The sequence below is a fragment of the Puma concolor genome, chromosome A1, assembly GCF_028749965.1.
Source record: "Puma concolor isolate L17-30 chromosome A1, mPumCon1.1.hap2, whole genome shotgun sequence".
Classification (NCBI taxonomy): Eukaryota; Metazoa; Chordata; class Mammalia; order Carnivora; family Felidae; genus Puma; species Puma concolor.
The window spans coordinates 150,929,871-150,956,966 of NC_141667.1; the positions used below are offsets into that span (position 1 = coordinate 150,929,871).

Sequence of the window (27,096 nt, forward strand, 5' to 3'; positions counted from 1 at the left end):
CAAACGGGGCTGCGCGGTGAGAAGATGGGTGGGACAGGAGAGCAGAGCTCTGGGTGGTGGGAGTGGTAGGGGAGGTGGGCAGGGCCGCTCTGGCACTGCTAGGCACTGAATATGCAATGACTAGGCACTGGAGAAGCATGGGGATGGGGGGGGTCTCTGCGTGGATGGGGAGGGGGTTCGTGCCCTACTCACATCAGCATGGGCAGTATCCCGCCCAATTTTCCACCTATCAACCTGGGCTCGTGCCCAGGCACTTTCACACACATTCACATAGCCTGACAACAATCCTGTCCAAAAGGGTAGACATTTCCCCACTTTCCCTGGGGGAAAACAGAGGGTCAGTGCCTTGGCCAAGGTCGCGGAAACCAGACTCCGGGATCCTTAACATCCCGACGCGGGTATGCAACTGCGTGTCCCTCAATCTGGAGGGGTGGCGTCCACAGATCCCCTACGACACGTCTGCCAGGGCCAGGCCAGGGAGCGGGGCCCGCAAGCCCCTGGCGGCTGACAGCCGGGCGGGAGGAGGCGACTGCGGCAGCCCGGAGGGCAGGGGCGGCGGCCGGGGCCGTCTGCGCCCCACAGAGTCCGGCCCACTCCGTAGCCCCCAGCCCGGCGACCCCGCGCCCCCTGGCCCTGCAGACCGCGGCCGCGCGGCCCTCCTGCCGCCCCTCCCCGGCGGGGCCCCGCTCGAGCAGCCCCCGCCAGGCCTCGCCCGCCCGCCCGCCCTGCTCACCTCGCCTCCCAGCCGCCGCGCCAGGGGGAGAGGGCGGGCGGGCGGACTGGCGGCGCTGCGCACTGGCGGCTCGCGGCTCCGTTGCCCCGGGCTCGGCCGGCCGCCCCGCCCCGCTCCGCTCCGCCCCGCCGCCGCCGCTGCAGTGGGTGTGAGGGGCGCCGGGGCGCTTCGACCCTTCCGGTCCGGCTCCCTTCTCCTCCTCCGCCGCCGCCACCGCCGCCGCGGCGCCCGGCCTGAACGACCTTCGCGCCGACCAATCAGCGTCCGGAGAGCCGGGCAGGCGCGGCCAATCGCGCCAGGGGGCGGGTCGTGACGGGCGGGGCGGGCGGAGCCGGGATAACAGTGCAGGGTTCGATGGGGCTCGGTGTCCCTCAGCCGCCCAGCTCCTCCGGCTTGTGCGGAGCACGCCCGGGGCTGGGGACGCAGGTCCGGCTCAGTACGCGCGCTGATCCTCCATCCCCCCACGGGGACCTCGAAGCAGAGGCCTGACGCGGAGCCAGGAAGCAGTGGAGAGGGCCGACCGGCGGCAGGAGAGCCGGGCCCTCTGGGCTGCAGGTGCAAGGTGGCAGCGGCGAGGCGGCCTGTAGGGGAACGGGCCGGCCCGTTTGGGGGAGAGTCCCGGGCGAGGACGAGGGGAGACCGGGGTGTTGGCATCCGGCGTCCCGGAACCCGGCACGGTGTGGCCCCTGGAAGGACGAGGAGACCGACGCGGTGGGGGAGCGGGAAGGAGAGGCAGGGGTCTTGGACTCTGCGGCTTGCTAACGGCTAGAAATCGGGTGGTGGGGAGGGCGGAGTGCGAGGAGATGGCCACGTGCAGACTAGTGCCCCCGGCGGGTCCGTGACAGAAGGGAGGAGGGGAAAGCCTGGCGTATTCGGGCCAGGGGTCAAACCTCTGGCTCAGAGAAAGGCAAGGTCGTAAATGGGGAGAAGGGAGTGCAGTGCTGAGGGTCCCCTAGGTCCTGGGGTCCCTTGACACCGACCTTCTTATGAGCCAACTCCTGCAGCCCTCTGGCCCCTCGGTCGGGTTCCAGCAGGCCTGGGGTCATATGAAACGATGGGAGAGGCCAGGATATTTCGTGTTGCCAGATTTGCGTTTAAATAAGCAAAGCTGGAAGGGAGGGAGGGAGTCTGGACACACTGAAAAAAGATCAGAGGTCCGTGGATACGGTGGGGGGAGGTGCACACTTTGAGGACAGGGAGAGGGGGGACTGTGGAGGAGGAGCAGCTTTCGCAGGATGCAGGAGCCCAGCATGCCAGAGCCCAGCGGGTGATCAGGGCAGGGGCCAAATTGGGAGGAAGGAGCAGGATCCTAACGAGGGGGAGGTCAAGGGGCTGGGAGGCATGGAGGGTGGTGGCAGAATTTGGGGAGGATGGAAAGCCAGTGATGCAGGGCCAGCTGAGGGCACCAGGGCCTCAGAGGAGGAGGGTAGAGGAAGGGATCCAGGCATGGTGTCCTTCGTTAGGCCACCCCCTACCTTGGCCACCAGAGGGAGTTTTCTAAAATTGAGTATGGCCCATCCTTGCCTGAAATTGTAGCTCCCGAATGTGATCTGCGTTGAGGAGGGCCCCCTGGTGGGTTCCTGCCCACACTGGTCCTCACATCAGCCTCATCTGCCACCTGCTCCAGGTGCACAGGAGAAAACAGGGAGCCAAAAATTGCCATCATCAAGGATTATGGGAGGCTAGTAAAGCCTGGCTGTCAGAGCTGTGGCTTCACTAAGGGGCACTAGTGGGTGCTTCCCCTTGGATTAGGAAGGGGCACCCATTCCTGCACTCTCCAGTCAAGTTTACAACACTCATCCCATGAAAAGTGAGTACCAAAAATCACTGCGCACACATACACACCTATACATATTTCGTGCTGAGTTTTCTAAAAGGATTCTGCCTTTTCTGGTTTATGAAATAACAGCGAACACTTACAGACACAAAGCTGAGGTGACAAGGTAGGGAAGGGTCTAGTCCATGCTTTGAAGAGTGCACAGAATTTTGGTGGAGACCAAGGGAGATGAGAAGCGGGGGCATGTAGGGGGTGGGGGGGTATACACATGAGCCTGACTGACAGCTGACCTAGCCTGCTAGCTGGAGAGGAATAGTTGAGGAAGACCTCTGGATAAGAGGAAGCCTGAGCCGAGGCTATAAAGGCTAGCAAGAATGTGTTAGGCCAATGGTTTAGGCAGAAAGGGCACTGGGACCCAAAGATTCAGAAGTCAGGACCTGCATGCTGTGTTCAGGAAACCAAGGGTCACCTGGTCTTGTTGGCGATGGGGAAATATGGCCTTGAGGTGGATGGATACTGCTGACCACAGTCCCATGGACTCGCTTCAAGTCACTGATATGCTTGTTTAGCCCAGTGTGGCTTTTTTTTTTTTTTATTAGTTGACAACATTTGAAAATTGGGAGCTTTCACTTGAAAAATCTCAACTGACAGTTTCTCTTGAATAGTTAGAAGCTCTGACAACATGGGGTCTGCATTCCCAGAAGGTAGTGGTCAGCTGGAGCTGAGTGGCAGCTGCCCCTTTAGGGGAGGCCCTTACATCACCACATCCCCTACCACTCCCTATCACCCCACTCTGGCCATGACTTCACCATCCCTTACCTGCTGGCCCTTGAGGCATTGCAGGGTAGGGGCTCCATCTCTGGAGGTCAAGGGCAGCTGCTGAGGGGTGTTAAGAAAGGAAGTGAATGATGCGATTAGGTATTTATTTTGGAAGGATCACTAGAGCACATGAAGTTTCTAGGATGAGGGGCTTATATTCACAAGACCAGTTAGGGAGCTGTTGCAAAGGTCTGTGTAGGAGAAGGTGAGGCCTGGCCTGGGGCCAGGTGCAAGGAGAGAACTGATTTTTTTTTTTTTTTTTTTAAATTTTTTTTTTTTTTTCAACGTTTATTTATTTTTGGGACAGAGAGAGACAGAGCATGAACGGGCGAGGGGCAGAGAGAGAGGGAGACACAGAATCGGAAACAGGCTCCAGGCTCTGAGCCATCAGCCCAGAGCCCGATGCGGGGCTCGAACTCACGGACCGCGAGATCGTGACCTGGCTGAAGTCGGACGCTTAACCGACTGCGCCACCCAGGCGCCCCAGGAGAGAACTGATTTTAAAACTGCTTCAAGACTTGAGGGAAATGAAAATTAAAGTCACAGTGAGCTAGCACTACACACCCGTTGTGATAAAAAAGATGGACAATATCAAGTGGTGATGACTGATGTGGAGCAGTCAGAACCCTCATCCACCGCTGGCAGAAAAACAAAATGGCTTGTCCACTTTGGAAGACAGTTTGGCAATTTCTGGTAACATTAAACATACACCTGTCGTATCACCCAGCAATCCTATTCCTGGATATGGAACTGAGAAAAATAAAGACACGTCCACACAAAGAGCTGTACGTAAATGTTTATGGCAACTTTATTCAAAACCGTCAAAAACTAGAAACAGCCTATGTCTGTAGATAATCCAGCAGATGGGTAAATAAACTGAGGTACATCCATACAGTGGGATATTACCTGGCACCAAAAAGGACTGACTGACAAATGCACAACATAGATAAATACAAAAACATCATGCTTGGCCTTTGGGTGGCTCAGTCAGTTAAGTGTCTGACTTCCACTCAGGTCACGACCTCACGGTTCATGAGTTCGAGCCCTGCATCAGGCTCTCTGCTTTCACCACAGAGCCCACTTCGGATCCTCTGACCCCCTCTCTCTCTGTCCCTCCTCTGCTTTTGCTCTCTCTCAAAAATAAATAGACATTAAAAAAAAATCATGCTAAGTGAAAGAAGCCAAACAAGGCTACATCCTCTATGATTCTGTTTACAGGACATTCTGGAAAAAGCAAAATCAGATCAGTGGTTGCCAAAGTCAAGTGGAGGAAGTGGGGGATGATAACCAGGGGCCAGGAAGGAATACTTTGAGATGATGGGTATACTCTATTTTAATTATGGCAGTGGTCATATCACTATATGTTTATCAAATTCAGAACTGAGCACCTAAAAGAAGGTGACTTTTCATATGTAATTTATACTAAAAAACTTGATGTAAGGAAAAGATGTCCATTTAAAAGACAGAATTGTCCTGGGGTGCCTGGGTGGCTCAGTTGGTTAAGCATCTGACTTCGGCTCAGGTCATGATCTCACAGTTCATGAGTTCGAGCCCCGCATTGGGCTTCATGCTGCCAGCTCAGAGCCTGGATCCTGCTTTGGATTCTGTGTCTCCCTTTCCCTCTGTGCCTCCCCTGCTCATGCTCTCTCTCTCTCTCTCTCTCTCTCTCTCAAAAATAAATAAACATTAAAAAAAAAAAGAGGCAGAATTGTCCATCCAAGAGGTAGGATGTAGGGGTGAGTCAGGAGGAGGAGTCAGGGAGGTTCCTGACTTGATTTTTGGGGTGGGGACCTCTGGCCTTGGCCTGCTCACCCACCTGTGGAGAGGAAGGACTTATTGAATGTGCATCCCAGCTGTCCACCTGCTTTCTATCACCTCCCCCTTTCCTGTCACCTTTAGCCTTGCAGCTCTGGCTATGTGCCCTCTGAGATGAAGGCCACTGGCCATTCCTTTTTCCTGAGACCTCACTGCTCCCTGCTCCTCCCTTCCCTGCTTTGCACTTGGTTCCTTGATGGCACAGCTGATACCACCCATCTGGCACACACTATCCACTTCCCTGCCCCACAGGGGAGAAGAGAACACAGGAGGGAAGAAGAGCTCAAGCTCCACTCCCTGGCCTGAGGCTGGCCCAGGGGTCACAGTACTGACAGGTTTCTTTGGCTCCAATCTCATCATCCACTCTTGACTTGCCTTGACTGGGTTCCGACTGGGCTTTCCACTTTGTTGTGCTCTTGTGGGCAGGAGGTTGCTTCTCTGAGGCTCAGTTCCATGGGGAGTGGGCATGGGTGGTGACCCCCACCTGATGGGGCTGCTGTGAGGTCTCAGGGAGAGAAGTACCAAGCTCGGGGAATAGACTGCACACAGGGACAATGAGTGTCTTCATGCTGGCCTCCTCTGCTCCCCCCTCTCCCAACCTTGACTGCTCTCCTCCCACTTCCCCATTCCCTCCCCACCTCCTCCCCACCCCTGACCAGGACCCGATGTGCCAGGGGATGCAAGCCAAGACTGTTCAGGTTGTGTGTTCGAGAAAGCCAAGCTGCACTGAACCCAATGGGGACAACTATTGGGAGGTTCCTGCATTGTTGCACCTGGGAGATCAATGGGTGGAGCCGGCCCTGGGACCACAGCCTAGGAACCTGGTCAGAGCCTTGGGAGCTATGGGCAAACGCTTCATCACATTCCTTTCTCCTCTGGGTCAGCTTCCTCCTCCCCATGTCAGCTGCTACTCTTTCACCACCCAAGGAGGGGCAGGCCCTCTGTGCCACATTAAGTTTGAAAATCCCCAGAAGAGGAGTCTGATGGGCTCCTCGGGCAGGGCTTGCATCTGTGGGCTGGGCGGTCAGACCCATGTGAAGACATGGCAGGAGAAAGGGCAGAAACAGCTGGGAAAGGCAGAAGCCAGGGGATAAGAAAGGGGGCGTGGGTGCCATATAACTGAATGCTGAATAGACTAGATCTCGTCCCCTTTTTCCAGGCATCTCCCAGAGCACCAGCAGTCCCTTGACAGCAAGGGACTGGAAAACTCTTCTCAGAAGTCTGACCAGCCCTAAAACATAAAACAAACCCTCCAGATTGCCCAGCAGTTGATCTCGGCATCAACAAGCCCCACCATGTACTCAAGAAATTTCCCACCACCTTGAATCTGCCTGGACAGCCCAAGGTCATGTGGCAAAGTCAAAACAGAAACCAACGAAGATAACCAAACAAAACTATCTTGAAAGAAACAGAGACTATGTGAAAAAGGAAATTCTGAAAGGAATAATATATTGCCGGCTTCAGACAGAATGAAAAAGTGTCACATCCTTGAAGTCATCAAAAACATATTTAGCATGCCTATATGTCCTTACTCTCTCAGCTGAGATGGCCTAGAAGCAATGACACCGCAGCAGCCAAAGCACACCCAGAACCCAGGAACTGTTTTCTAATGCCATTCTCCAACAGAAGAAACCAGGGGTCCTAAATCAACAGTAGCTGATTCTCAGGCTGAGGCAGGAGATGTACAAGATGAGTCTGGAGCATCTTGTGGTACAAGAAAGTAAGGAAGGGGCACCTGGGTGGCTCAGTCGGTTGAGCATCCGACATCGGCTCAGGTCATGATCTCACAGTTTGTGGGTTTGAGCCCCGCATCACGCTCTGTGCTGACAGCTTGCTCAGAGCCCGCAGCCGGCTTCAGATTCTGTGTCTCCTTCTCTCTCTCTGCCCCTCCCTGCTCATGCTCTGTCTCCTTCTGTCTCTCAAAAATAAATAAATGTTAAAAATTTAAAAAAAAAAAAGTAAGGAAGTGCTTACGAAGTACACACACGCACACACACACACACACACACAGACACATGGAGGGGTATGTCGAAGGGACACAAGAGCCAACAGAAAGAGCTCCCAATGGCCACAGCTGGGACAATCTGAGCAATAAACGAAATAACAGTATTGTATTATAACCCAGCATAAAATACATGTCCATGAGCCTATACTAATGGATATAAATGATTTAATAAATGAAAAAATAAATGGGGGAGAACAAACCTGTACTGAACCCCAAATAATTTATGTAAATAATCCCCTCTCAAGGAAGTGATGCATAACTTCTATCTATCATCTATCTATCTATCTATCTATCTATCAATCATCTATCTTTATCAAGACAGCACAAGTGAGGAAGGGGCAGAGGGAGAGAGAGAATCCCAAGCAAGCTCCACACTGTCAGTGCAGAGCCTGACGCAGGGCTCAAACTTATGGACCGTGAGATCGTGACCCCAGCTGAAATCAAGTGTCAGATGGTTAACTGACTGAGCCACCCGGGCGCCACATCGCCCCACTGTTTTAAGTGTGGGGCGGGTATAATGACTTCCTTCCAAAGAGTTCAGTATGGAAAGGGAGAAAAATTAGAGTACGTGACAATCACTACCTGAGGTAGGTGACCAAACTGACATAACAGTGACAAGACATGTTGATAGCACGTGCCCCCTCTGCATTATGAAGTAATGAGAATGGCACTTTACTCCTGGGGCTTCCTTCCTGAAACACATTACCCCAGTCTAACCATGCAAAAAGCATCAGAGAAGCCCAATTGAGGAATATTCTCGAAAATACCCAACGACTGGTATTTGACAAAAATGTCAAGATCATACAAAAAAAGGAAAATCTGAGAAACAGTCACAGCCAAGAGAAGCCTAAGGAGACGTGTCATGTGATGTCAGGAAAAGGGCAGCAGAAAAAGAACATTAGATAAAAACTAAGAAATATGAATAAAGTATGGGCTGTAGTTAATTTTAAAAATATGTATTAAAAGTATATATGTCCAAAGCAAAAAATAAATAAATAAAAGAACTTTTGGAAATTAAATTGTATTGGCAGAAATGAAAACTCTTAGTAGTAAACAGGTTGGGAGAATAAATTAAATCTCCTATTTAGTACGAGCAAAAAAGATAAGATGCCCAATAAAAAACATAAGAAAGGAGAGGCTAGTCTAGTAGCTCCAACCTCTGAAATAAGGGAGGCCAGACACACAGAAAGAAATCCACCAAAAAGTAATTCAAGGAAAGTTCCCAGAATGGAGGGGCAGGAGGTACAAGCCTGAAGTCAACACTAAGTAAGAAGATACCCAAGACCCCTTGCTGTGATATTTCAGAACACAGGGGGAGACAAAGAAGGAAATAAAAAGGTCCCCTGTATCAGAGTGACTTTGAAGTTCTTAAACTGTGAACAAGATAACAGAGCATCACGTTTACAATTCTGAAGAAAACATTTTTTTGGTGACCTAGAATTCTATGTGTAACTAAACCCCCAGTCACATGTGAGGAATAATGCCATTTATTTCTCAAGGTCTCAAAAGTTTACCTCCCAGGCTCCTTTACTCAAGAAGGATGTATTCCACCAAAATGAAAAAAGGAAACTAAGAAGGAAGACATGAGATATGGGAAGAGGACAAGGGAATCCCTCAGAGGATGATGGAATGATCCCGGTACAGCAGCTCTGCTCCAGATGTGGAGGGCAGCTGAGCTGTCCTGCCTCAGTGTGACCTGAGAGGCAGACAGCTGGTCATCACCAAGACTCCCCCCACCACTTCCATTGGACCATTCTCCTAACCCAAGGACAGATCACCCAGGAGAGCTTGGCCCAGATTCTCACCAGGACTTGGCTTGTTGTGACCGTGTGCTGCTGAGGGTATCTCCCCTCATGCTCTGCTTAAGACACACATATCACTCCCAGAAGTTCTCAGCTTTTCCCTGAGAGCCAGAGGGCCATGGCGGGCTTGGAAGTGGAAAGTACAGGGCAGCCCATTCCTTCTGACCGTACCTCTGTTGGGTACCCGGTGCACACCTCAGCCTTGCCAGGCGCCCAGCTGTGGAGAGCCCTGTGTTTCCCCAGAGTCACTTGTGAGCTTGCTTGCCACTTCCCCAGAAGGGGCCTTGTTAGCTCCCAGTGAAGGGGAAGTCAGCCCCTGGACCCGGGAGAGTGCTCTCCTCACCCCACTCCTGGAGCTTCTGTCCAGCGGGGGCAGTGCTGCCCTCTCCTTGCACAGCTCGTGTGTGCTTGCCTTCTGTTTTTGAGACTAGGTGGTATATGACTTGGGGAGAGATACACAGGTAGAACTATAATGAAAAGCAAGAGACTGATTTGTACAAAAGTCAGAATGGTCATTGTCTCTTGGGTGTAAAAATGAAATGGGTCTCTCTAGGTCTTGTCCAGATAAAAATGTTCTGGCTAGTTCATAAAGTCTCCTAACCGCTGAAATTGTAATGACCACGGTCTGGTTAAAAAGGCAGAAGCCAGCACCAGTAGTATTTCCAGCAGGACTTATGCCCTGGTTAATCTGTGGGAAGGGCTGGTGGATGTGGGTTGGAGAGTGCCGCTGTGGCTCCTGGGCTCCTGCCAGCTCTTCAGAAGCGGGATTCTGGGGGCGCCTGGGTGGCTTAGTCGGTTAAGCATTCAACTTCCCCTGAGGTCATGATCTCATGATTCGTGAGTTCGAGCCCCACGTCAGGCTCTGTACTGACAGCTCAGAGCCTGGAGCCTGCTTCAGATTCTGTTCTTCAGATTCTGTTCTACAGATTCTCCTTCTCTCTCTGCCCCTCCCCTGCTCTGCTCTGTCTCTGTCTCTCAAGAATAAATAAACATTGAAAAAAAATTTTTTTAAAAAGCAGGATGCTGCTGTAGTTGCAGGAAGCCTCTGCTGGTGGCCCCCACTGTGGGGTAGGTGAATTTTAGGCAATATTGCCATGGCGAGTGCTTTGGGGCTAAGGGCCATGGCAGGACCTCCTATCTGCTGAAGCCACACTTCTGTCTGCTTCTGCCAGGGGAGAAATAAACAACATGATTTCTCAAAAACAATATGACTTCTAAAGTATCTTCCAAATCTTCCATGATGCTTCTCACTGGTGGAATTTAACCTGGAAATGTAATTCCCAGGTTTCCAAGTCTTGTGATACAGGGGACAGCATAGAAGAGGATGGAAAAGTTAATGAGTAGCCCACAGATAATTCTGAACAAAGGTCTGATGCTATACTAGAGCTACTCAAACCGACCAGTGGTCATGAGGACATAGTGGTCATGAGGACAAGCCTCTGGGAGAGCCACTTTCATTGGGAGCCTAAAGTCAGACCCCACAAGCCTTCAGAACCCTATCTCTAGCTTCTGATCTTCCTGCCTGATTATATCAATAAAATCGGTGACCAAGATAGACTCATGGAAATAAAAAAGTATACATTAGAGAGTTTCACATGCCTGCATGATGCTTTCAGGTTCTGGGCAGCCATCTGAAAGAGCATCACATGGTCCAGCCCCCTTCAACAGCTCTTCAGTGGACTCAATGAAGAGTCTCAAACATCCTGCATTTTGTTTCATCGTGTAAAATAAACAGTCTTCATTTTCATACAAGAAGGACACAGGTCACAAGTGTGGGCACAGCACCATGGGCTACCAAGAAACAGGGCTTGGGGTGCCTGGGTGGCTGAGTGGTTTAAGTGTCTGACTTTGGCCCAGGTTGTGGTCTCATGGTTCGTGGGTTCGAGCCCTAAATCGGGCTCTGCACTGACAGTGCAGAGCCTGCTTGAGATTCTCTCTCTCTCCTCTCTCTCTGCCCCTCCCCTACTCATGCTTTCTCTTTTTCTCAAAATAAACTTCAAAAGAAAAGAAAGAAAGAAAGAAAGAAAGAAAGAAAGAAAGAAAGAAAGAAAGAAATGGGGCTCACTCCCACCAGACACTGCTGAGTTCCTGTTTTGAGAAGCCCTCACAATCCAAGTACACAAAAAGAATGAGAATAACAAAAATCCAAATGCACAAGCCAAAAAAGAATTGTACTGTCTTTATTGTCTTAAAATTGCATAGTATCTTGATTGTGCACGCTTTTAAACAGAGGGCAAGATAGCCCACTTGAAAACTACTTTCTTGCATGGGATATTTCAAGCTGTTTTACTATAGGTAGAAGCAGGGACCAAAAATGCTGCCTGGGCTTAAAAAGAACCATGATCAAATTTAACAGAAGTTGGAGAGTCAGAGGGATTTATAGGAGAAGAATCTGTCAAAGGACATTGAGATTTTGAAAGGATTTACAGGAGGCACAGGGAAATGGTGGGAGGGCTTCCCTGACATCAGGGGACTGGGATTCAGGGGCAGCCAAGAGAGGGCAGGAGAGGAGAGAGGAGTGCAGGGAGGCAATGCCTTGTGCTCAAATCTGAGATGAATGCCCTCTGCCAGGAGGCTGGGGTGCATGGTCTGGGCATTACATTGGCTACAGAAAGCCACATACTAGAAAAATAACTTAAAAGCTATACAATCATCATTATAAATATTTTGTCTTTCAAAACTAACTAGCGTTGGTTACAAAAAGGTTCACAGTTACTCTGAAGAGAGCTGTGTCTCTATTGCACAGTAGTGGAAAAGTCCGCTCTGATCCCCATGTGTAAACAATGATTCCCTTCTCCTCTGGCGACTTCAGGACACAGAGAAACAGTATCTGCTGTGAGCAAAGCACTTGGGTACAAGGCACGTGAAAGCTTGTCAAGTTCTACTGGGATCTACTTGGAACACACAGAACGCCTGCTGTTCTTCTCACTTGATGTCACCGGGACAGGCCTTGAACCACACTGCAGGTGGTGATGGCCTTCTCGGGCTCTTGTTCTCTATTCCACTGTTACAGACTTGGCCAGATTTCTGGGGAAGTCGACCTGCAACGATACATAGAAAGGAGCTGCTCAGGAGCCCACAGATCCCAGCAACCTGCTGTATTATAAAGCCTATTATCGGGGTACTTGAAGACGAGGTGATGGGTGTTCCCGGTCACCTTTGACCATGAGCCCCTGGAGACCTGCATCTTGGAAGCATTCCTTACTCCAGGAACTTCACTCAACTATAGAAGGTTTAGTTCATTCAATATACGTTTATTGTGCACCTGACATGTGTCATGCTGTCTGTGTTAACCCTATTAAAAGGATATGATGCATGCTATTAAAATGCTAACTCAGCTTGTCCTGTTCACGTTTCTTGGAAGGAGACACACTAAATCCATGAGGCTCATTAGTTCAGGGTGGGGGCTGAGAGGAAAATGTGATGGGAGATGGTTGATATGGTAGGCTTCAACTTTATCTGCAGTGTCTTATATTGCTTAGTTATTTTAATTTTAATTTTTTTAATGTTTATTTCATTTTGAGAGACAGAGAGAGACAGAGAGACAGAGAGAGAGAAAGAACACGAGTGAGGGAGGGGCAGAAAGAAAGGGAGACACAGAATCCGAAGCAGGCTCCAGGCTCTGAGCTGTCAGCACAGAGCCTGACGCGGGGCTCAAACCCATGAACCGTGAGATCATGACCTGAGCCGAAGTGGGATGCTTAACTGACTGAGCCACCCAGGCACCCTTATTTGGCTCTTGTTTTTAAAAGAGAAACAGGGGTGCCTGGGTGGCGCAGTCGGTTAAGCGTCCGACTTCAGCTCAGGTCACGATCTCGCGGTCCGTGAGTTCAAGCCCCGCGTCGGGCTCTGGGCTGATGGCTCAGAGCCTGGAGCCTGCTTCCGATTCTGTGTCTCCCTCTCTCTCTGACCCTCCCCCGTTCATGCTCTGCCTCTCTCTGTCTCAAAAATAAATAAACGTTAAAAAATAAATAAATAAATAAACGTTAAAAAAAAAAAAAAGGAGAAACAAATAGGACAAAATGTTAGCCATGGCAGTTCTGGATTTGTATACCACCAGGTACTTGTTACATTGTTTTCTGTAAGGTTATGTATCTTCAAAAGCTTCTCAAAATACAATTGTAATAAAACTATTTCTATATGCAGTGAATTGTAGGTTCTTCCATACTTGTTGGTGGTTCTTTTCTGGAACATAAATTGATGATATATGTTTGGAGTCTCAAGGGGCACCTGGGTGGCTCAGTCGGTTAAGCATCTGACTTCGGCTCAGGTCATGATCTCATGGTCTGTGAGTTCGAGCCCTGCGTTGGGCTCTGTGCTGACAGCTCAGAGCCTGGAGCCTGCTTCAGATTCTATGTCTCCCTCTCTCTCCCTGCCCCTCCCTGGATTGCACTCTCTCTTTCTGTCTTTCAAAAAGAAACATTAAAAAAAAATTAAAAAAGGAGTCTCAAAATGTTGAATCATTTGCTAGACTGAGGAGATATCTTAAATGTGGGAGGAAGATGTACATACAAAGATGTTCACTGCAATTGTGATTTATGCAGATATTCTCCCAAATCAGCAACAGTTTAAATAATAGAAGACCGGCTAAGTCATTGTTATAATCCATGTTATAAGACTATGTTGGGATATTGTGCAATGATTAAATGTTGCTTACATGAAACTCAAGATGTAAGAAAATACTTGTAAATACACTCAAAAGGAAAGTGTAAAATGTCATCCTTGATATACTGTCAAAAATGTTAAAAAATCCACATGCACAAGGAAAAGACTGGAATAAATGATTAAATTTGCTAATTAACATTGCCTCTCTGAGTGATGAGTTTAATGATATGGTCTTCGTAATCTTGCAGTCCCAAATCGTTTTCAAGGGATAGAAGTTACTTTAAAAACAGAGTTGTTTTAAATGAAATTACCTTTCCTATGAATATTTACACCAAATAAGCATTTAAGAACAAAATCAGGAGTGCCTGGGTGGCTCAGGTGGTTAAGGGTCTGACTGTTGATTTTGGCTCAGGTCAGGATCTCACAGCCCCATGTCGGGCTTTGTGGAGCCGGCTTGGAATCCCCTGTCCTTCTCTCAAAATAAGTAAATAAACTTAAAAAAAAAAAAAAGAAAAGAGTCAGACTCTGGGGTTATGCTTTTCCCCTCTGGGGGATTCGGTGCGATTTTAGACATACGTCATATCCTCGGAGAACAGCCAGGTGGAAGGACAGGAGCTGCAGCGGAATCACACTCAGGATACCCTGGAGGCAGTCCACTGTGTGGGGCAGCTCGATCGTTTTATACGCAAACTTGGAACTCTCAGTGTCGTCCCTGGAGCACAGTATGATCGGCCGACCCTAGAGCAGGAAAATAGGATCACAATGGGCAGGTGGTCTCTGAAAGCAGCAACCCCTCACATACCAGCAGTTTCTGAGGTCAATCTTATTGAGGGGATAACAGTCCTCTTTTGCTTTTGTGGAATTATGTGTGAGGTGATGTGCACGACCAGTGTGAGGGGCAAGGTGTTTGATGCTGTTTGGTGAGTTCCTCTCCCTTCCATGGTAGGATGACTGCCATTCTGAGCCATTCATCCAGCACCCATTTGTTGAGTGGCTTCCATGTGCCTTGCCAAGGGCAGGGCATGCCCACTCCTCACTCTGAGGGGACTCATAGCTGAGTGGTAGAAAATAAAAATGTAAACAAGCCAACCAATGAGTAACGATGAATTCCAGATGAATGCCAGAAAGGCAATAAAACATGGTAATGTGATTGGGAGACACTGGTGAGGTCTGGGAAGCCCTCTCTTAAAAGGGGATGTTTGGACTAAGACGTGAATAACCACAGGCCAATTCTCTGAAAGAGGTGGGAAGCACATCCAGGGCAGAGGGAATAGCCAGAGCAGAGGTTCAGAGGCAGAAATCAGCTGGGCTCCTTCAGCTTGGGACACAGAAGGAAGGGGCCACATAATGCCGGCTTGTGGTCACTCTTGTTTTATGGGAAGCCACCGGGAGGTTTCAAGCAAGGCAGTGAAGTGATTTGTGTTTTATACCTTCTCTCTGGCCACCGTGCCGAGCCAGGCATGGCGGCCACTGGCTCAAGGGCATTGTTGGACTTCACCTCCCTATAACTTCATGAGCCCTCCCAGGATGGATCTGTGGGGGCTTTGCACTCCCATCTCAGGGCAGCTCCACGCCTGGAATCTGGGGCAGCTCGGGGCAGTCTGGGTCACAAGGTCTCACTGAAGAGCCATTGTGCACGTGGCCACAGGCTGGCCAGTCATTTCTGAATGTGTGTGCCCCTCAGGAGGGGGCCTAGGAGAGAGCACATGATCACACCTGCTCAGTGCTAGGGCTGCTCATAACCAGTGCTGGCCGACAGTGGGTGAGGTGGGCTTGTGTGGGAGAGGACAGGAGAGAAGGGGACCCTGGCCCAGCTGAGAGCTCTCACCTGGCGGGCTGTGACCTGCTGCAGGGCATTCTGGCATTTGGCAAAGCAAGGGTCCTTCATGATGACCATGATGACGGGCATCTGCTTGTCAATCAGTGCCAAGGGTCCGTGCTTCAGCTCCCCCGCCAGGATGCCTTCTGAGTGCATGTAGGTTATCTCTTTAATTTTCTAGGGAAACACAAGGCGGGGTCAGTGTGACACTGGACAGACAGGGGGCTGGAGCAGATCAGTCAGAGAGGGGAGGAAGGGGAGCTGTGGGAGGGATGAATCCAGAAGGCAGGGAGCTGAGGGCTGCAAGGCGGATGAATGCATTAGGTGGTCAACAGCAATGAGGGCTGCTGGCAATGCCAGGCCCAAGGGAGAGGGCTGGCTGCTGTCCAGAGCATGCACAAGGCCCAGCACGCAGCCTGTGTCCCCCAGACCAGCCCCCAGCACAGCCACCACCCTTGGATAGACAAGTCAATGTCGATCTGGCTCTCCCTTCTGCTGTGTGACTAACCTGTGGCCTCCCCACATTTATAAATTGTAATGATGGCACTGTATTCTATCTAGAAATACCTTTCTTCAATTATCCGATAGATCATCCCCCCGAATCTAGACCATTAATAACTTCCAGAGGGATGCTCCAATTTACTTATGAGGCAAAATCACACACATCAGGCCGTTACTAGAATTTCCCCCTATGTTCAGGAGATCCGTTTCTATTCAGTTCCCATTAAACCTACGTCACTGAACTGCTGAGTGTCTAGTAAAATATTTCTCAGCTCCCCTAGAACTATTTATTTGGGGGGGGGGGCAGGACACTGTCAGGAGTGTGGGTGACTCCGCCCTGAATGCCACAGACAGCTGGAGTGCTGGCCCCCAGGAGACCACAGAGAGACCATTGATGTGTGCCAGGAGCAGCGTCAAAGCTTCTTTCTTTCCCCCCAAGACTGACTGGGAGCTGCAGTTGAATACGCATCTTTCAGCAGCGCGCTGGGGGCACTGCAGCTGAGCCCCCCCGACCCCCTGCACCAGGCGGCAGAGGCATGGGGGGAGTTGAAAGTGTACTCCACCCAGCCCCCTGCAGCGACCTGCTCCCTACTAAGAGGAGGGGAGCCAAGCTGGGTCAGGAAGGATGCCCTTGCCCGGGTACCAATGGCTGCCTCACCTGTGACCCTGTCTCCCGTTTTCTTTGGTTGGGCAGTCCCATCCACAAGCAGCAAGCAGACAGTGAGTGTAGGCTCAGCCCCCTGGACAGCACTGTCTCACCCTCTCTGTGGCTCTGTGGTCCTGGAACCTGCCCCTTACCCAGCTCTCTTACTCAGGTTTGGCTCTTTACTGCCGCAGTGGGACAAAACAGCCAGTTAAAAGTTTGACAAAAGCAGGGCCTTCAGAGCTCACTCCTTCAGGATCTCTGCATCCCCTTGGAAGTTTGAGGGGTAACAGGGAAACTCCACAGAGAGCCTGCCCCACAATTCTCATCGGCCTGAATCCTCCCGCACAGTCTGCTTGTGGTCGTGGAAATAACCCAAGGCCACATGGCCCTGAGTTTGAATCTCAGACCAATCACTCCCTCCTGAGCAAGATGAACCTTTGGGGGTCCAGTTCCCTCCTAGGTGAAATGTGGACAATAACTGCCAGCTTCTCAGAAGACGCTCATGAAGAACGAATGGACCATCCCACATGGAGCCTGGTGCAGGTTGACACCTCAGGGGCTCACCCAAGGGTGCCCTGCCCCTTTCTCCTCAGGAGATTGGGAGCGTCCACCTCAGGATCCCCAGGGCCCGAACAGGTCATGAGCTGGTGCTTGATGCAGCCTCACACAGGTGGCAGCAAGTCCCCAAGCGCTCCCCTCCCCTGGCCCAGCGCCCTTCCCCCGTTCCCGCTGGTGTCTCGGGGTGTCTCCCATGTCTGCCCTCATGCCCAGGCTGGTGGAGGTGGGGGGGGGTGGGCAAAGGAGGCTCACCAGGGCTCCTTCCAGGCATGTGGCATAGTTATAGCCCCGTCCCATCACCAGGAGTGACCTCTGGGTGTAGAGCTCCAGGGCCAGGTCATGAATCTTCTCGTCCAGCGACAGCACTTCCTTAATCAGCCCTAAGCCGCAAACACAGTGAGGGGTTGTGAGTCACACAGATTTTACAGCAAGATTCACAAAGAAAAATCATGGTGTATAAGACATAGTTTTGGAATTCACACCACTTAATACACTTGGCTTCCTTGCCTCGGTTTAAAAAGGATTTTAAATGTAAGAGCACCTGGGTGGCTCAGTTGGTTAAGCATCTGACTTCAGCTCAGGTCATGATCTCACAGTTCGTGGGTTCAAGCCCCATGTTGGGCTCTGTGTTGATGAGCCTGGAGCCTGCTTAGGATTCTGTGTCTCCCTCTCTCTCTGCTTCTCCCCCACTCTGTACCCCCCCCCCCAAGAATAAACATTAAAAACAGTTAAATGTAGATTTTGGGCAATAACTTGCGGGATTTGCCTGGGTTTTGTTGGGTGGCAATTCATATTTATGTTCATACTTTCTTGAGCATGTAAGATAAGCAGTGAGGTGTTATTTCTAACTCCATTTTATAGGTAAGGCAACTGAGGCTCAGAGAGGCTAAGTCACCAGGTGGAAAGACACAGAGCTGACACTCCAAATTAATGCCCCCCCCCCAATCCAGGCCACATGCTAAATCTAGAGACAATGCCCAGTGTAAGATGGACCAGTGTTTCCCAAACTTTTTGTTCTCAGGACTTCTTTATTCTTAAAAATTACTGTGAATCCCTAAGAGCCATTATTTTTGTTGGTTCTGTCTCTCAATGTTTACCAGATTAGAAACTGAGAAAAGTAAAGATATTTGTATTCATTCATTTAAAAGTAACAATAAACCTATTACACATTTTTAAAAATTAGTGAGAACAGTAGTTTTAAATTTTTGGAGATTTTTTAAATGTCTGACTTTTTAACAAAGACAGATTCTCATATCTGTTTCCTCATTCAAACTCTCATGATACATTTTTTTTTTTTGGTTGAAGTATAGGAAGAAAATCCAGCCTCACAGAGATTTGTAGTTGGAGAAGGGAGGAGTATTTAAATAACTTTTTCAAAAAATTGTGAATGTTCTTCTCTGATATTACATGAAACTCAAGAAATGGTCATTTCTTTTTTTTTTCTAATTAGTTAATTAAGTAATCTCTGCAGGCTTAAACACATGACCCCAAGATCAAGAGTCACATACTCTAGTGACTAAATCAGCCAGTCTGGAGAAACAGTAATTTCTTAAAAGAGTAGTTGCAAATGTAGAATTTGAAATCATCTCAATAAGCTTTTCCTACCTTGTTACATTAAAACTTTTATTTTTTTTTTAAGTTTATTTACTATGAGAGAGAGGAGAGACAGACAGACAGAATCCCAAGCAGGTTCCACACTGTCAGTGCAGAGCCTGAAATGGGGCTTGAACTCACCAACTGTGAGATCATGACCTGAGCCAAGATCAAGAGTCTGACACTTAACCGACAGAGCCACCCAGGCACCCCTATTGCATTTATTTAATTTTTTTAAATGTTTTATTTTTGAGAGAGAGAGAGAGACAGAGCATGACTGGGGAGGGACAAGCAGAGAGGGAGACACAGAATCGGAAGCAGGCTCCAGGCTCTGAGCCATCAGCACAGAGCCCAACATAGGGCTTGAATTCACAAACCACAAGATCACGACCTGAGCCGAAGTCAGATGCTTAACTGGCTGAGCCACCCGGTGCCCCAATCTTGCATCTATTTAAGTGGATGTTTTACATGGTGTATAATTTTGTCACATCATGCATTGACCATCTGGAAAACATAGGTTGACTGAGTTATGCAAATCTTCTAAAAATGGACACACTTCATCATAAAATATTTTTTAGAAATCACATATGCTAAAGTCACCATGGCTTCATCAGAGTTGTGTTTAAGTGTGGGAAGTGGTCGAGCTCATGCTGGCAGCTACAAGTTTTCCCAAATCCTAAATTTCACTGGAGAGCTTGAAGTTTATCACTGGCAACAAATACTGTCAGTTTTTCTTCTTTAGAGTGGCGGGCTAACTTTGTTCATTTTTGAGAAAACATCTGCCAAGTACTCTAATCAGCTTGTTACTCAAACAATCCCAGGATGCTTTTCTTGGAAACAGAATACTAAAGAGTGTTGCGATTTACTAAGACTAATGCATTTTACTGCCTCGTGAAGAAGTCCTTGAGTGAAGTGGGGTGTGTGGAGGCATGTGCTAAGGTGCCAGCGGTAGCCACCGCTGCCTTTGCAAATGTCCACACGGCAAAAAACGCAAACACATCTTATTTGTTATAAATAGCATGTTTGCTGTGAAAATAGTAATAGGACCTGCAGACCACATCTTGAGAACGGCTGACTTAGACATCAGGATAGAGTCCTGTTTTCGCACTGTTGGTACCTGGCTGAAGGTGAAGACCAGTTTTTTGTCAGTAAATTTTCAGCATGTTGTGTGGGCCAGATTCAGATCTCTAGGCTTTGTATGATTAGATGCTGGCTTTCCCTCACTGCCTTCTCTGGGGTTTGCCCCTGGCTCCCAGGATGGACCCAGTGCCTACCCCATCTCTGGAAGGGGCTGTCCCACAGCCTTGTGACCATCCTGCCCCCCGCATTTCATGTCAGCCAAGGGGTGAGGTCTGTTTCATTTTGCAATCTCAGGGCTGCACAAAGAAAACCCAATAGGTCTCTCTCCTTCCCTGGAGAGCAAGTGTCTGAAGGAAAGGAGCTGTTATCTCCTTGGCCCTCAGGATGACACACGGGACAGGGCACACCAGTGGGCGAATGATGGAAACCATTGTCCCCCCCAAAAGCTTGCGATTCAGTGTGATAAACACTGCATCTCACCGACTACAATAGATGGGAGGGACCCAGCCAAAGAGGGAAGTTTGGGGAGACTGACGGAGCACTCCGGTTCAGGAAAAGGCTCAGGGCCATCTGCTCCTTCTCAGATATTTCCTGAGCACCTACTCCATGCCTGCCCTGGCTGGATATCAGCAGTGACCCTGACAGTTAGGGTTATATGCTCACTGAGCTGACATACTCATTGGGAGACAAGCCAGCACACTGGAGGACAGGTAATTTCATACCATGGCACACGCTATAAAGAAAAGAAATGGGCTAACATTTCACAGCTGGGGCAGGGGGTTAGTTAGGATAGCAAGGAAGGGTTCCAGGAGGTGACATCTGAACTGAGACTTGAATAATGAAAAGCCATCAGTTGTATGGAGAGCTGGAGGAAGAGGGCTCCTGTAAAGGAAAGGATCAGTGCAAATGTCCTGTGGTAGACAGCTTGGTATTGCTGAGGATCAGAAGGTCAATGAAGGAGCCCAGGGAGGGGAAGGAGAGTGGGATGAGGTCAGAGGTGGCAGGGGTCCAGTGTGCAGTGTTCAAGGACCCGGAGAGGAGTGAGGACTTTAATCTTGGCCCAGTGGGAGCTTCTGGAGGCATTTCGTGGTGAGTAGGAAGTTTTGAAGAGGAGGAAGTGATTAACAGCATTGTTTATGGGAAAGAGTCAAAAGAGAAAGCAACTAAGGACAGTCTACTAGATTTCAAAATAAGGAAAGTTTCATTCTGAAACATACCAGGTAAAGACTGTAAACCATGGATGATCTCTCGCCTTCTGTTTTGCAGTGAAATGCGGTCTTCAGACATCATCAAACCAAACATCACCAGGGAGATGAACTGACTGGTATAAGCCTGTGGATAAAACGGTGACTCTGGCAGAGCAGGGGCGAATGTGTGCATGTGAACCACGCAGGAGGAGACAGATTGTTGGGAGCGCCCCCTCCCCAACCCACAGCCTCCTGTCCACCCATCTGGTCGAAGCCCTCCCTCAGGACACATGCAGGAGGTGACTACCTTGGTGCTGGCCACGCCGATCTCTGGTCCTGCGTTGATGTGGACACCGCAGTCGGTCTCTCGGGAGATGGAACTGCCCACGGTGTTGGTGACGCCCACGGTCAGGGCCCCACGGTCCTTACAGTAGCGCAATGCCAGGAGGGTATCTGCGGTCTCACCTGCCACACGGGCCCCACCTTTCAGCCATGTGTTCTCAGGAGCATGGCTCTGCCAGCTCAAACCCCCTGTCCCCCAACTCATTTACTCTTTTATGCAGAAATCAGGGCCCACAGGCAGCCGGCGTGTGCTCAGAAAGGAAAACGCACACTCAACCATGTTTCCGGTGGATTCTTGGATTCAAGATTCAGCTGCTATTTATGTGGGAAGCACTTTCTCATCCGCTATGTCATGGAACTCTCCTGGCAACCCCATGGGGCCATTGTCCCCATTCTCCCCGTGAGGATGAGATCCCCAGAGATGGAAGAAACCAAAGCCTTGCTCCTTCAGGGCCATGCAGCTGTGGGCGACAGACTGGTGCCAACCCAGGTGAGCCAGGTGCCCAGCATCCTTTCTAGGACTTTAAGCTGCCTTCTTCAGAATGTGCTGAGATTTAACATTTAAAAAGCAAGAATGTGAGGCGCTTGGCTGGCTGAGTCGGTTGAACGGTTGAGCATCCAACTTCGGCTCAGGTCATGATCTCATGGTTCATGATCTCATGGTTTGTGAGTTCAAGCCTTGCATGAGGCTTGCTGCTATCAGCACAGAGCCCACTTCAGACTCTCTGCCTCTCTCTCTCTGTCCCTCCCCTGCTTGTGCTTGCTCTCTCTCAAAAATGAATAAATATTTAAAATAAATAAATAAATACAAATAAAAAGCAAGAATGCAAGGTGCCTGGCTGGCTCAGTCAGAAGAGCATGTGACTCTTGGTCTCGGGGTGATGAGTTCCAGCCCCACACTGGGTATAGAGATTAAGTAAATAAATAAAATTTAAAAAAAGCAAGAATGCCACTAAATGGCATTTCTCCAATAGATCTAACATTGCTTTAAAGCAAAACACTTCTGCAGCCTGCCAGTGTGAACTCAAAATTATTTTTATAACTAAGCTACTTAAATAGATTCACAAATAAGCCAGCACAAGCACCCTGTATTTGTAAGCCTTGAAACCTCAAACTAAATTAAATACAGTCCGATCATAAAATTAAACCCATCAAGGGGCTCCTGGGTGGCTCAGTCGGTTAAGCGTCTGACTCTTCATTTCAGCTCAGGTCATGATCTCATTGGTTCATGGGCTCGAGCCCCATTTCGGGGTCTGCGCCTGGTGGGATTCTCCCTCTCTCCCTCTCTCTCTGCCCCTCCCCCACTTGTGCATGCATGGGCTCCCTCTCTCTCAAAACAAACAAACAAACAAACAAACAAACAAACAAACAAAATGAAGTCACACAGCAGCACATGGCTACAAGTTGTCAGCCGGAGGGTGAGTGTGTCTGTATTCGTTTTTCTTAGTTTGTCATGGAAATGGAAATGGGTCTTCAAAATTCAAACCGGAAGCAGTATTCGAAGTCCCAGTGGATATTAGAGCATTGCTGTTAATGTTTTAATTGTGATAATGACATAACGGTTATGTTTTTTTTTTCTTTTACCATTTAGAGATCCATTCTGAATATTTGTGGAGCAACATGATGTCTGGGATTGACTTCAAAATAACCCAGGGGAGGGGACAGGTTAATGTGGATCTGGATGACACAAACTCTGCTCAGCTGATCGTTGCTGAGAATAGGCAGTTCCTTATGTAAATCTCTCTACTTTTACAGAGATTTGGAATTTTCCATAATTAAAATGTTTTAAAAATCCTTCTGGAGGTCATAGAAAGTCCAAGCATGTGGCCATGAATCACCTCCCTGACTCTCTGCCCAGCCTGACTGGAGCAGGTGCCCACGTTTAGAGTTAGGATGGCACCCAGGCAGGGTTTACTGAGGGTGTGCTGGGCCTACACCTGAGCAAGGTCTCTCAATGCATCTCCTGCTGAACAGCATGGGAACTGCAAAGCATTCACATAGTTGTTGAAGTGACACTCAACCAGCAGAATTTTGAAGAACTTTCTCTCTTTGAAATAAACCCAGCACCTATGTATAAGCACTTTGGTGAGTGGTCCCTTAAGTTCTGGACTTGGAATGGCAGGAGGAGGGAGAATTCTTGGTCGCATGGCTCCCCCCTAAAATGAGACAGTGACTGATGGCTCTGAGGGTCAACTGAGAAGAGAGTTTGGCACATGCTCAGTGTGCAGAGAACTCTACTGGATGAAGGAGGGAAGGAGATACATGGTGTGTTACCAAAAGGACAGAGCCCTGAGATGAACTCACGCAAACCCGTATTCCTTACCTGACTGGCTTATGAAAAAGCAAACATCATCCCTGAACACAGGTGTGTTCCTGTCCAGAAAATCACTGGCGAGTTCAACCATCACAGGGAGCTCAGTCAGTTCCTCCAAAACTTGCCGTGTCTGAAGCCAACAAGAATGGGGACCAAAGTCAGTCACAGACACTACAGAGACACAGGCAGCTGGGCTTCTGGGGACAGTTTTATGAAGTGGCACCTCTGGGTCCTCGTGGTGAAGGGAATTTCAGACATGCACAGGCCACACTGCAGGAGAAAGGCTCTCATGTTGGCTTGTGGGCACCAAATTTGGGAGGTCAAACACATGATGGCATTTAAGACACATCTTGTCCTGGGCTGCTGCTCCCTCCCCAGCGCTATCGAGGGCCCAGCGCCTTGGACTTACAGCCACTGCGGCGTGGTAACTGGTTCCACAGCCAATCACGATGAGCCGTCGGCATCGTCGAATCTCCTTCAGGTGATCCTTCAAGCCACCCAGGAGCACTGTGGGGCACATGCAGGGCATTAGTGCTAACCCCACACAGGGACGCGCCTCAACCTAGGGCATGGATGGGGGATTACCTGTGTTGGTCTCAAAATTCACCCGACCTCTCATAGTATTGAAAACTGATTCTGGCTGTTCGAAGATCTCCTTCTGCATAAATGCACTGAAGTTACCTGGTCAAATAAACACCAACAAAGCAGGTCAATTTTAATTCAGTTGTTTTACCACTGCTTAACTTCCAATCAAGATGGAAAGCTGATATGCAGTTTAGTGTCAGTGACACATGGGAAGGCCACTGCACATTACCAAGGGCGTCCCAGGGGCCGTCCCACCTGATTCTCCTGGTAACAAGTGAGAGGCAAACAGGTCAGATAAGATTACTATCTCCAGTGTGCATATCAGACCCTGCAGCTTGAAGGAGCAAAAGAAGTAAGCAACAAATATGTGGCTGGTCTTTCTGGGGCAATACTCCTCTCAGCAGGGGCAGAGGAAAGGAAAATGCTTTACTTCCAAAAACCAACCTACTTAAGGAAGTACAAAAGAAGTAAGCCCTGAGAAATAGGCAATTTTATTTTATTTTTTTAATTTTTTTAAACATTTCTTTTTGAGAGAGAGACAGAGTGTGAGAGGGGGAGGGGCAGAGAGAGAGGGAGCCACAGAATCTGACGCAGGTTCTAGGCTCCAAGCTGTCAGCACAGAACCTGACGCGGGGCTCGAACCCACAAACTGCGAGACCATGACCTGAGCCGAAGTCGGACACTTCACCGACTGAACAACCCAGGTGCCCTGGCAATCTTCTTTTCAACAGATGCCCTCCGAGCTTCTGTATTAAATAAAAACCTTTTCAGCCAACACATGCATTTCCAGGGCTCTGATTTGAATGGAACTGGATGACATCAAAGGGATGATCTGGCCGCAACGGGTTAAGGCCCCTGACAGGTGTTGTGCCTCAAGCTTTGGAAGCATTCACAGACAGGGTGGGAATGTTCCAAACACTGCAGTGTTTCCTGTCTGCCACCTTTAGCTGGGGACTTGACAGAGAGTGCCATAAAGCAAACAAGACAAGTGAGGAGGGTCAGGGAAGAGCTCTCTGACTGGGCGATGATCAAGGTAGAATGACCAAAAGTAATCAGTCAAGTACAATGACCCTCAGGTGAGTAAGCACTTGGCCTGCCTAAGTAACAGTGAGGTGGTTGGAGAGGGGGCAGGGCATAGTGGGAAAAGGGTAGAGTGAGGGGGGGCCAGGTTGGGCATGGGGTATTGTGGGCTGTGGCAGGAAGTGTGGATTTTATTCTCAGAACAGTGGGTGGCCATTGGAGGGCTTTAAGCAGCTGGATAAAAAGGTCTGATTCACATTCCTAAATGTTTACCCAGGCTGCCCTGTGGAGAAGGGGGTGTAGGGAGACAGGCTCTCCTCGCAAGGAGGAAATAGTCCACAGACCCCTGTTATTGCAGGCCTCTGACCCAGAGAAGAAATGTCTGGGTAGAAGAATGTGTCCCAGAGAGTTAGTAAAGGCAGGCAGTTGATGGACTGGTCAGATCAAGCAGGGAGACCTAGTGCCTTTATATAGTCAGGAACTCCTGCTGGGGGAGCGGGACCAGGCTTCCCACATCCCCTGGGCTGGGCAAGCCACAGAGCACCTGCAACGCCACCCTAATGGCCACGGCAGGTAGGAGGGCTGTGGCACCTATTCAGGGTAGGACAGAGAGTCTCAGGAGCTCCCCCATCGAGCACCTGCCCCCCCCCCAAAGGCCGCTGCACACGGACCCTCAGAGGACACCTGCCTTTCATGATTTGCTGCAGTTCCATCTGCAAGGTCTGGATGGCTCGAGATGGGTCATCACTAGCTGAACGCTTGACCCGGTGAATAGAGAGCTTCCCATCAGCCACTGCGGCGATGTCGTCATCCTCGAGGAAGATGACTCGGTTGGTGTGTTCTATGATAGCACTGGAGCAAGGGAAACACGGGCATCACAGACGGGGCCTGCACGTGCTTGACAGCTACAAGGCAGTCACTCACTTGCCTCCCCGGTATGGGTCCCCATCAGTAGCATCAGATGGCATTTTAGGAGGGACAGGGACACTACACTATACACATCAATTCACACCTTCCTCCTTCCCCCCAGAATTGTTTTGAATCCAGTCTCAGACATCACATCATTTCATCTGTAAACATTTTAGCTTCTATCTCTAAAAGAGAGGGAAAAATTTTAAACCCACAATACCATCATCACATCTAAAATTAGTAGTTATTCTTTCATATAATCAAATATCCAGTATGTTCAGATTTCCCCAGTAATCTCACAGATGGCCTTTTACGACCGCTTTCTTCAAATCATAATCCAGACAGTGTCACCTTTGGAGAATGCTTGGGAACCAACACATTACTCTAAATCGGAACAGGAAAGAATGAAACATTTATCTTGCTTTTTAAACTGATCTGATCTTTCAGAATAACCACATTGTTTATGAAGGCAAATTTATGGATGGACTACAGCTAATAAATAAGGAATGACAGCATCAGAATAGTCAATTTATGGACTCCTAATTACTAATAGTTCTAAGTAAGGACCATGAAGTGCTCTGCTGAAACCAAGAGGTGAAAAGCAGAGAGCAGCTTTACAATGGATGGGTGAGGCTGTCTGGCGCATGAACCCCCTGATCAATCTTAACAGCATAAAAAGACAGACAATGAGACATATATGCTTCCTGATAGAAGGACACACCACCGTCTATGAAGCCGTCTTGCCAAAAAATCAAACCAGAAGGAGATCGAGTTTGTAGACACCTGTGAACGCCAGTGCGCGGGAAATGCAGTGGGCAGGGGAACGTGTTAAATGACACCATGGGGGATTCTCTCAGCAAAATCCAGACAGTGGGAAAGTCATCAGGACAAATTATTCAGTTTCATAACACACACACACACACACACACACACACACACACACACACACTCCCTGCAAGGAAAAAGGGATAGTTTAAAAGCAAAGT

At 49.2% G+C, this 27,096-nt stretch overlaps 2 protein-coding genes and 1 long non-coding RNA gene across 8 annotated transcripts in view; 1 reads left to right on the top strand and 2 right to left on the bottom strand.

The window, feature by feature from the left end:
• MAPK9 (mitogen-activated protein kinase 9) overlaps positions 1-933 on the bottom strand; it is a 58,997-nt gene extending 58,064 nt beyond the window's left edge. For 2 of the 3 annotated variants that reach the window (XM_086706509.1, XM_086706513.1), the window contains exon 1: positions 734-933. The gene's annotated coding sequence lies outside the window, so the exon portion shown is untranslated. The remainder of the gene's footprint in view (positions 1-733) is intronic. The other variant, XM_086706505.1, reaches the window with a different exon arrangement.
• Positions 934-1,063: 130 nt separating this feature from the next.
• Positions 1,064-7,337, top strand: LOC147584553 (uncharacterized). 3 transcript variants are annotated; one of them, XR_015251141.1, is made up of 3 exons: positions 1,064-1,295; positions 2,361-2,543; positions 6,304-7,337. It is a non-coding gene; the product is annotated as an uncharacterized LOC147584553 (long non-coding RNA). The 3 variants fall into 3 exon arrangements; XR_015251140.1 differs by having other exon boundaries at positions 1,064-1,288; XR_015251139.1 differs by lacking the exon at positions 1,064-1,295 and having other exon boundaries at positions 1,302-2,543.
• Positions 7,338-11,115: 3,778 nt separating this feature from the next.
• The window catches only part of GFPT2 (glutamine--fructose-6-phosphate transaminase 2), a 49,098-nt gene continuing 33,117 nt past the window's right edge, over positions 11,116-27,096 (bottom strand). For both annotated transcript variants that reach the window (XM_086706551.1, XM_086706548.1), the window contains 10 exons: positions 25,890-26,053; positions 24,182-24,277; positions 24,006-24,103; positions 23,606-23,726; positions 21,248-21,405; positions 20,971-21,085; positions 17,333-17,460; positions 15,385-15,552; positions 14,133-14,294; positions 11,116-11,992 (listed from right to left, as the gene is read on the bottom strand). In XM_086706551.1, coding sequence (XP_086562677.1) covers positions 11,948-11,992; positions 14,133-14,294; positions 15,385-15,552; positions 17,333-17,460; positions 20,971-21,085; positions 21,248-21,405; positions 23,606-23,726; positions 24,006-24,103; positions 24,182-24,277; positions 25,890-26,053 — 1,255 coding nt within the window. In that variant the 3' untranslated portion in view covers positions 11,116-11,947. The remainder of the gene's footprint in view (positions 11,993-14,132; positions 14,295-15,384; positions 15,553-17,332; positions 17,461-20,970; positions 21,086-21,247; positions 21,406-23,605; positions 23,727-24,005; positions 24,104-24,181; positions 24,278-25,889; positions 26,054-27,096) is intronic.